General features: G+C 44.1%; 1 protein-coding gene across 1 annotated transcript in view; it reads left to right on the top strand.

The window, feature by feature from the left end:
• Window positions 1–11,192, top strand: part of LOC145403629 (glutamate receptor ionotropic, kainate 2-like) — a 157,965-nt gene that overhangs the window by 126,277 nt on the left and 20,496 nt on the right. The window contains exons 12-13 of the mRNA XM_080275308.1: window positions 4,122–4,345; window positions 8,471–8,608. Of these exons, the coding sequence (XP_080131434.1) occupies window positions 4,122–4,345; window positions 8,471–8,608 (362 nt within the window). The remainder of the gene's footprint in view (window positions 1–4,121; window positions 4,346–8,470; window positions 8,609–11,192) is intronic.

The following is an 11,192-nucleotide window of genomic DNA, read 5'->3' as shown; positions in this document are numbered from 1 at the left end:
AGCTATGTGAAGTGGAACGGTCACTCTAATAAAAATTATGAATATTGGTCTGGTGTTCTCTATTTGAACTTGGCACATAATGAGAAATACAATTATGTATAAAAAAAAATTAGCTTTCCATACATCTGACCTAAGTGTGTGTGATAAATGTTGCCTGCACACGATATACGAAGGAGCGGTAACGGTATAACTGACTGCTGATCAGGCCTAAGGTGGGGGGAGGGGAGGGGTGAGAGGCGGGGAAGACTTAAGACAAAGAACGAGAGAGAAGGGGGAGAGGGGGAGAGAAGCAAAGAGAAAGTTATATAAATTTAAAAAGAAAGAGTGAGTGGGAAAAGTAAATTCAGAGAGAGAGAGAGAGAGAGAGAGAGCTGGGGAAAGTGAAAAGGTAACCACTGGAACCCAGAATTGTGCAGCGGACGACACTGGATTACAACGATGGTGAATATTTTCAATTTGAGAATGCAGTTCAATACGGTAATAATTTATTCTAAAAATATAGTCCAAATCTTGGCCGTTGAAAGCGTGTGCGACGACAGTTTAGTCATGTTTACAGGACATGAGAAAATTTGCGTCTAATCAGTAACTGGCAGCTGGAGGTGGAGGGTGGGGGAGTTGGGGGCAGAAGGCGGGGTAGACTTGTTCGCGATTCCCCCCTTCCCTCTGTCCAGGGTAGAGGGGGGAAGGAAGGGGGAACCCCTGAGCAGAAATTATTATAGTACGCGTGACTGTACAGGCTATAAAAAAATATTCGGCACCCTTACGGCACGAACATTATGCCACACCACAGTAGGCATTCTGAAACAACTCCTGAATTGCCGTGCGTGGTTGGAATCCCTGGCCCTGTGTTGCTGGTGTGTGTTAATTTGTCTGCTAATGATGAAATCCAGTGGGAGATGGGGAGAGGTACAGGGGTACCAACCACACTATTTATTCTCGCTGTCTGTAACAGTGATCGTTGCGAAGAGTATCAGAGCAAGGGGTGCCGAATATTTTTGAGAGGGTGTACATTCACTCCATAAGGTTATCCATCTGGGTGTAGGTTATTTTTGTGACGGTAATAGTAGTAGTTGCAGCCCCAGACTAATATGAACGGAAACCTGGTGGACTGCAGGCAGGAGCTTTTTTTTTTTTTTTTTTTTTTTTTCACAGTCCACAGTCCTCCTTTAGAGGAATAGGAGAGGGATTGAGGGATGTTTGTATAACCGGACAATTCCACTGTCTGGTTATGTCGGTGACACCACATAATGACATTCAAGACAAAACTTTATTCCTGACCGGTTTCGCCACTGGGTTTCTTCAGAGGATTCAATGTTTAGCTCCTCCATCTCGCAAGCGGAAGAACCTGAGTTCTAGGCTCGGATCGGTCAGACTCTTGGTCATTGTTTGTTTCCCCCTTGCCCCCCATCACTCAGCAGTACAATAATAATATTGACTCGGATACAACGTCGACGATTGCGGGTCGTATTCTAAAGGCAGAATGTGACTGCAAAAATAGATTGTCAGCATTAATAACCTCGTGTAGTCGATGGGCATTAATCCAAAAACTTCGTCAGTAATCCTCATTCTGCTGCTCTCGCCGTGTAGTCGATAAGCATTATGGTCGTATTAAAACTAACTTTGGATATATCATAACGCCTCTTGAATCGTGGTTATTCTGCACATTACACCATAATATCTTCTTTGATGTTACTGCAGCATACGGTACCGATATTAAGGTTCTATATGAACATGAAGTTAGATTCATAAACTGTCTTCGTTTGAGTTGTTTAGACCCTTTTGGGTGACAAGTCCCTGAGGGCCCAATATTATTTACAAAAATTCTCAACTGAAGATTCGTTGCAAATATGACGCAGAACTTGTAGGATTCATCTAGGTGGGTCCGAGGAAGGCACCTGTAATTGTCTCAGAGACTTTACGAGAGCTCTCATGGGCAAATTTCAAGTTGGTCAGTCTATAACTCCGTAACATTGAAGCTTCTAGGCAGGCTCCTGGGAAAGTCCGGCAAAAATAACATACAAGGGAATACTGAGGTGTAGTATGCAAAATAAATCGCTAAGGAAGAGGTGCTGCGAAGCCTCCTGTGCCATTTATAATCGGGCCTCAGTCCTAAACGTTTACTTCTATTATTGTGCGTTCCAGACCCTGTACTATCTACATACTTAAACACTTCCGTATAGTTACATCCCACTTCATTAAGTAGTATTTTCTTACTCTCAGTTTTAGCAGTTTGACCGTAAATGTTTGGCTTAAATATAAGGTTGAGTCGCCGTGAGTTTGTGTGATCTAATTCATTTAAATCTATGTAATTCCCACACTCCCACGGAAAGCAGACATGACCATACAATACTGTGAGTTAGCAAAAATAGATTGTCAGCTTTAACGACATCTGTATACAATGTCTGTGTCTATAACTAGAAGCCCTATTTCTTTAAGAGATGACCACAAATGAATCTTCTCCATATTACCCTGCCTTCTGTCATCTGGATGTCCTCTTTCCAGCTCATATCCTGTTCTCTCTTTTATCACCCAACCTCATCCATACACCTCATCCTTAATCTCCCCCCACTCCTTGTCCCTTCACATCCCTCACATACACATTCATAGTCAGTCTCTCGCTCTTCATCGTGGAGGCTGGACTTGTGGGTCACCCTGTGCTGCACAGACAGTACTGTCAGGTGAAGCCAGCCTTCCATCGCATGTTATATCCTTGTAGGCTTGGTCGTGTGCCAGACCGCTGTGGCACCCTTACTGATACTCCCTTCTGCTTTACAGTACTTGTTTTATCCAGAGTTGGTAGTCTGGTCAAAGTCTTACAGGAGCTGCCTGGCATGGGTAAGCTAGTCAACTGCAGTTATCCTCTTTCCTCATGGTCATGGTTTTACTGTTTGTACTTAATGATGGCATCTCCTTGTATTATGTGAAACAATCCTTTTACTGCCAGTCTTTTACTGTAAACCATTTGGGCGATAATACTACATTCCATGCAATGCCTGCTACATAAAGTTCTGATAAAAGATACTTACTGTATTCAGGGTACTCCTTTTAACAGTTATGAGAGATATATTTCATGTTGTGAGCTGCCTGTCTGCTACGTATATCTCACCTGTGGATAGGTTTCACCGACTGCTTTGATTAACAGTGAAAGACGGTTATGCAAAGGATCACTTGCTGATATGATTTGCTGAACCTGTGAAAATTATTTTGTTCTGGAATTCTGACAATACATCAATAATACCTTGGGGATAGCATATGCTGACAGTTTTGAGTAAGGGTGCATTTCACTAAAAACAAGTTCTTTTCCCCAAATATATTTTCATGTAAGATACGTATAACAATTACATCTTTGGATGAAAAAATAGGTTACCTTTGCTTTTCGCAGTGAGTAATGATGAGGAGTCATTAAATTTTGAGCTAAATTGAGCATTCCATTATATTTCACAGTTCAAGGATTTGTCAAGTGTAATAGATATAAAGCCAGCTATATATGATGAAAATTGTTTTAACACAAGGAGAGACCATGGTGGCTTTAAAAAAGTTTCATTTCCCCATCTCCAGCACTACATCAAATTCCCCATTTTTATCAGTTTAAAGCTCAAGGACGTTGCTTTTATCAATTGAAGAGTTAATGATTCTAATCAGTAGAATATTTGTATTTGGAACCCGTTAACAATAAACAAAGGCAGGTAGGACTGAGAAGGATTCCATAAAGTAAGAAGTTTCCACGGGTTGCTTCTTAACATATTTTTGTAGGCAATTGAGTTGTAAGTCTGCGAAATTGTTACTGAGCCCTCCCATACTTTTAATCATGCTAAAAAAAAAAAAAAAAAAAAAATTGTGGAAGTTCCCAGACTCCTGTTTGATGTGGGTGAAGTTTAGATGACGGCAATGACATTTCAGCGGGTTCGACATGTCAGCCTTGTGTCGACTTCACCAGTGATATTTCAATGTTTAATACCCTCTTTACGTGTACGCAACAGGCAGTAACCCCAAGCCTTCTTATTCATCTAGTACGAGTATTCCACATTCGTCATTCTATCCGAAGCCTTCATATTCATCTAGCAAACTGATTTCCTAGCTCTGTTTAGCTCTCACCAACACACACACACACACTCCCACAGAGATCAGATCTGGCCATAACAGACTTGACGATCAACCACGAGAGAGAGGAGGCGGTGGACTTCACGATGCCTTGGATGAACCTGGGCATCTCCATCCTGTACAAGAAGCCGCAGAAGACACCTCCATCCCTCTTCTCCTTCCTGTCGCCTTTGTCCCTGGAGGTGTGGATGTACATGATCACGGCGTACATCGGGGTGTCCATCCTTATGTACATTTTGGCCAGGTGGGTAGTTACTCAGAGAGAGAGAAAGAGAGAGAGAGATGTAAATATGCATACACGAGTGTGTGTGTGTGTGTGTGTGTGTGTGTGTGTGTGTGTGTGTATATATATATATATATATATATATATATATATAGAGAGAGAGAGAGAGAGAGAGAGAGAGAGAGAGAGAGAGCAGTATAACATATACTGCTATTTTAATCCATCCAGCGTAAAAAATGAATATTTTATATACCATACGTAGAACACACTGTTCATTAGGTCTCTTCATTTATGCCTGTTCACCAACCATTCTCCTCCTGTCCTGGGAACGGCCGACTTGCGCTTGCCTGGTGTCCCACTCCAGGACAAGCCAAACCACCCATTGTGAGGGGGGGTTTGGAGGATTTGCTGAAGCTGACTTTGAACTACGCGATCTCTGCTTGACGAAGGGTATGTGCCAGTAAGCATCATAGAGGTCGACCGTGGCGAGTCAATCTCTCTATTGCAGACAGAGTTGAACCTGAGCTACCATCCACATCTTGAACCTGTGGGTGATGTTAAACTTGTTGAGGCAGGTCAGAATCATCACTAGCTTGTCTTTTGGTGAACCTCGCTTGTACCCCGTGAGAGGTGAAAGCTCTTGCCCCAGTAATGGGTGGGCTTGAAGTGTTCCCTGCTTTGCTGGGTAAGAGGAGGAGAAGAGTATCTTCTTTTGACAGAAGCGCTTGATGAGGCACTAGGACGGAGAGTGAGTGGGGGAGGGGAGGGATTTTGACAGGCATTGTCCTCACACGTATCCAGACACATGCCAGGAGTGAAAGGGCCACTCAGGTGATAGTTTCCTTCTTTGCTTTCTCTACCAGTGAGAATGCTGCCTTCCTCGCCTCCTCATGTGCCTCCGCTGCTTAAGAGAGAGAGCACTCTTGAAAGCTGGAGTTGCCAATCAAGCCAGGCCCCAAATCATGGTGAAGATGGTGCCAAGGATGTGGGAGGTGTCGGACGACAAAAATGTATGCAGGCGTCACCAGTTAGGTGCAGCCAGTGCTGTTGCAAAGAATATGTGAACTGTGAAGGCCATTTTCTGTTTGGACTGCAGCTCCGTGAAGATGAATGAGAAGGACACCTTCGAAGCCTAAATTCGGTGATGCAACCTCGAAAATCCGATGTTCCTAACAAAGGATCTGGCACGAGTTGAAAATTAGAAAAGCCCGCCGTTTCCCATCACAGACTCAAAAGGACCGTGACAGTGTGTGAGAGGAGCTTGCGAGCCCTGCGCACCCCCCACCCCCTGGATCCCGGCCCCCCCCTCTCTCTGTCTCTCTCTGTCTCTCTCTGTCTCTCTCTCTCTCTCTCTCTCTCTCTCTCTCTCTCTCTCTCTCTCTCTCTCTCTCTCTCTCTCTCTCTCTCTCTCTCTCTCTCTCTCTCTCTCTCTCATGACGACATGTGGAGGTGTATGGTATGTAGGAGGACTACTCGGCCTTGGGAACAGGCCGTGAAGCCCATGCCCAGAGTCGGACACATAAAAAAAAAAAAAAAAGGAAAAACGAGGGTTGAAAAGACCTCATACTGCCAAGGAATGAACGTCTTGAAGAAAAAACAATAATACCGCTACCAGGACCCATATACATATAGGGTCTTCTCACACCTTTCCACTACGCAGATTTACTGACGTCACGCTTGAGACAGGGCACTCCCCCCATTTCTCCCCACCCACCATCTCCCTTGGGACCTCAGAAGGAGGCCTCAAGTCGCGGTGAGGTGTAGCTGTCTGTCATCCTCCATACCCACCCCTCCCACACACAACTCTGTTCCCCACACACATTTCCTCAATTCAAATGATTGTTTAACCTCCCTTCTCATATTTAAAGGTACATGATTTACAAATAAACACAATATACTCTAATAGTGGCATTTATTAGGATACATGGATATCATCTTGTTATAAATGATACCGGATGTTTATTGGTACTGCTACCGGTATTGACTATATGTTACTATGCAGGCTTCATTTCCTTAACTTCGACATCTTACTCTGCAGCTTTCGTGTCGAGTTAGCCAAATTTCTGTTTAATACCCGCATCCTGAAAAATACTCGGTATCGAACAAAAAGGCTAATTACTTCAGTAGGAAGAGACACATGCCTATATATTAGTAGTGACAATGCCTTGCCAGTTGTCTTTTAAATTACCGTTGGTAAGGCTTAGGTTTTATGCTGGTTTTAAGCCACAGTATGTCAAAATGATCGAATCTTGAATTTGGCCCTCTATTGTATTTTGTTTTTCTCTTTGAGGGAACTGTTACTGAGGGCTCCTGGCCTTTGGTTCCTTCTTCCTCGCATAAAAAAAAATATATATATGTATATATTCCGCATATATCATGGAGAGAGAGAGAGAGAGAGAGAGAGAGACTGCGTAGATGCCAAATCGTTAATTATAAATAACAAATCTCTTAATCCGAGCTATTAAATATATGTGAATGTATTTCATATACTCTTTGTGGCTTCATGTACATAAAAAGCTATATAGTTTTTACGAATTATTCACTCTTTGAGAACGAAAAGTGGCTGTATAAATCATTTCCAACGACCTGGCACCGTTGTTTTTGCGACCTGGAAGGGAGGGAGGGAGGGAAGGAAGGGGGGGGGATGATAACATACTTCTTGCCAAACGCTTCCAGATGGAATTACTACGTTACGAACCTGCTTTAAACAAATACATTCTGCGATATACCGTACTTAATTTTCAACACTACTGCTTTCTTGCTAGGGTACTCAGTAATGGTTACCTACAGTACGTGGGTAGAACAAAATAATGGTGGGTAAATATGAATACTAGCAACTCATACTAGTGCGGTGGCCAGTTGCCTCAATTTATTTTACCTGGGCTGGTAAATGCAATGCACCACGTGCTTTTCCACATTTCTGCAAGCACTAACCCCGTGAGGGGAGATATACTGTACAGCTTATAAAGAGCAAAGCCCACCATATACAGGGATATGCACCTACGCAGAGAGAGAGAGAGAGAGAGAGAGAGAGAAAGGGGAAGGGACTTAACATTTAATGAAGCTGATGGCAGATTCAGCGTTGGCAGGGCGTGCTCTTCAAGGCGTATTTGATTTTTTGGAATAGGACGTTTGAGAAGTTCATATTTTAGATTTCTTTTATAAGCACTTTGATCAAAGTGAAGGATGCAGATGCGAGCAGTATTCGGATTAATTGTGTCTTTCCTCTTGCACACATGAATCCACTTACGTCTAATCTCTTCATCTTTGGGGAAAATATGGAAAGTTATATCCCCACCTTTCTTCAGTAAAGAGTTACAGCCAAACAATGCACAATTGGTAGGCATTATTTCACTGGACACATACAATGGAATAAAGTGCAGGTGACAGAGGTGACCTGTTTGCCGCCGTGACCTCTGAGCAACTGAGTCTACTTCTCACTATATGGCAACCCCTTCTCGGAAGACCTCACCTGGTGTCTTCGCCATGACGTCATGCGCAAACGCGACGCGTTTTGGGGTCGGTATGGTTAGACCCTGTACTGTATGTATGTAGGTCCTGATCGCTACCATACTGAACTAGAACACTGCCACTGACGTCATGACCTTGGCAGTCGCTAAGGTAGCATGACCTTCGGTGACCTGGCCATGCGGGACGTCATGGGAGGGGACCACGGAAATGGAAGGGTAGCAAGGTGTCTGTGCGTTCACCAGTCACAAATTTGACTGGTGATTTTTATTGGTGGTATTCAATTTTCGCGAATTAGCGGTGTCTGTTCAATTGCGCACAGTTTCAATATTAAAAGAGCAACCACCACAACTTTGGAATGCTAAATCCTCCCACCTTGTTATAAATATGGATAGATAATTATATAGATAATTAGACTGACAGATAATCATGTAAATTTAAATATATAACATCCTTCTACCTATCTGCCTACCTACCCGCCTACTGTACCTTCCTACGTACTTGTCTATATTTATTACCTACCATCAGCCTACCTATCCACTCCCAGGTTCACCCCGTTCGAAGCTACACCCGTGTGACCCAGAGCAAACATCGAGAACCAAGTTACAGTGTCAACGTATCAACCAACCACGTTACCCATGTACCTATAAACTGATCATTTTTCCTATCTACCCCCAGGTTCACACCGTACGAGTGGCAGAACCCACACCCGTGTGACCCAGAACCGGACGTGTTAGAGAACCAGTTCACCGTCCTCAATTGCCTCTGGTTCTCCATTGGTTCACTCATGCAGCAGGGGTGCGACTTTCTGCCTCAGTGAGTACTTGACAAACCCCAGATCCTCCCAGTGAAATTATTGCACCCCCACATTTCTCTTCTTTTGTTGTCCGCTTGTTTTTGTCTGAAGGAACTGGGCCACTCCTACAGCCTTAATCCTAAATCGTGGTTTCATAAAATTCGATATGCCATAATTAAGTCTCCTTGGTTACTGAGTCGGTTTATTTTTACCTGACGGAACTGGGCACTACTGTAGCTTGAATATTATGTCGTGGTTGCATGAAATTCGATAAGCCATAGTGAGTTCACAAGGATTCTATTGTAGATGTATGTTTAGCCTACCTCGCGGTACTAAGCCTTTCCCAGAAACTGGATACAGAACTGTGGTTGCATGAAATTCAAACAACATAAGCAACATTCACCTTAAACACCTTGGACCACAAGGCATACAAGCACTCACCAATATACCAAACTACAGCTACTCACACAACATAATACCCAACATCTGGAAACATGGCATTATCATCACTATCCCTAAACCCAACAATGACCCACGTTACCTTCCTCACACCGCCCCATCACACTGCTCTGCACCTCCCCTAAAGTCACTGAACGACTGGTACTACAACTAGTCACACCTCACATTTCCCTGTGTATTGGCCTAAAGCCATCACGACATGGCTTTAGGCCATTACACTCCACAAACACCCTTCTTACAGACCTTACACAGAGAGTTTTTGATGGCATGAATCAACTGGACCAGCACACAGAACACTCCTAGTCACACTGGACATCAGCAAAGCTTTTGATGCCATCCCCCGCCACAACCTCACAGACAAAATACTCAACACACACATGCACAAGAACACAAAAAGATGTTTGGCAAACTACTTAGCAGGCAGATGTGCACACCTAACATTTGCCGGTCAGTCTTCTGACATCAGAAACTTCACAAATGGCCTCCCCCAAGGATCTGTTTTGTCCCCTACACTCTTTAACCTATACATGCACGACGCACCCACACCCGACACACCACAGATACACATAACTTCCTATGCAGATGATATAACACATGTACACACCAAAACGCAAACACAGCTGCACACATCCTCCAACCTTACCTCAACACACTACACGAATGGTTCACCACAAACAGGCTCAAAATAGCCCCAGCCAAATCTACAGTGACCCTTCTCACAAACTGGACAGCAGAACACAGTCACATCCCACACCTTACCATAAACAACACTCCCATACCACCCACCCACACCCACACACACACCCACACCCACACCCACACCCACACCCACACACCCACACACCCACACACCCACACACCCACACACACACACACACACACACACTCTCCCAAAATCCTTGGTGTAACATACAATACATCAATGTCATTTAAACAACACATCACAAACATTAAAAATAAAAAAACACCAAGACTCAATGCCTTGAGGTCACTACGCCCATACAACATTCGGACACAACAAAGAAACCACCACCACAGTATACAGACAATACATACGTTCAGTGATGAATTATGCAAGCCTGCTTGGGCTCCTAACCTCCTCACCCAAACACACTACAACATTCTACAGACCATACAGAACAAGACCATAAAAATAATCACAGGCTGCTCAGCTGCTACACCCACAGACCACCTACATCAAGAAACCAAAGTCCTCATAGTCAAGGATCACCCAGACATGAGAGGCACCCAGATTTTTGCTGCAGCCTCCACAAACCCACAACATCCACTACATTGCATGGCAGCACATCCACCCACACCAAGGGACATCAAAACAACACCCAGCACACGATATCATACACAAATACTGTCATCTCTCCCCCCCTCAGACCAACTTCCAGAAGCATATCCACACTCAAATCACTCGCCGCTCCATTCAGTCACTCAAAAACAACACGCAGCTGCATGCACGACCTCCTAACGTCCACCCTTCTGAATCCCATCTCTCTCGTGAGGACAGGGTCCACCTTTGCCAGGCTGAGATGTGGGCACCATCCAGCCCTCTTAAGCTACCAGAAGAGGCTGGATGACTCCGTCGCTGATGCCTGTCCAGGATGTAACACAGCACCCCATACTATTAAGCACATTATGGAAGACTGCATTGCACACAATCACCTACGCCAACAACACAACATACACTCTTTGAGAGCTCTGTGGGAAAGCCTGGTCTCGGCCATGGCCTTCCTAAGGGACTCGGGGCTGTTCGGCCAGACTGCCTAAGGAACAACTACTACTACTACTACTACTACTACTACAGCCTGTTATGATGATGGAATAAATCTCTTTCGGTACTGTAGGCCATTTGTTTTTGCTTGACTGAACTGAGTCATTAATGCTTTTTTTCTTTTAACCTGGCAGCCGTCCTCACGCTCTCTTCCCCTCATCTTTGTACTCTCTCCTTCCTCCTTACCTTCTCTTCCCCTCCTCTTTACGGCCTCTTTCTTGCTTTGTACCCTCTTTTTTTTTTTTTCCCCTCAGGGTCCTGGATGCTGGAATGAGGTGATTTTTACGTTCATCATGATACCGTACACTGCTAGAATTTTAATTTTCTGTTTTCTCTCTTATCTCTATATTCTTCTCTTCAGC

Source organism: Coenobita brevimanus, chromosome 61 (genome assembly GCF_032717465.1).
Source record: "Coenobita brevimanus isolate Jiangsu-jjx chromosome 61, ASM3271746v2, whole genome shotgun sequence".
NCBI lineage: Eukaryota > Metazoa > Arthropoda > Malacostraca > Decapoda > Coenobitidae > Coenobita > Coenobita brevimanus.
Note: the sequence above shows the minus strand (reverse complement) of the source record. Positions and strands in the feature narration are given on the sequence as shown.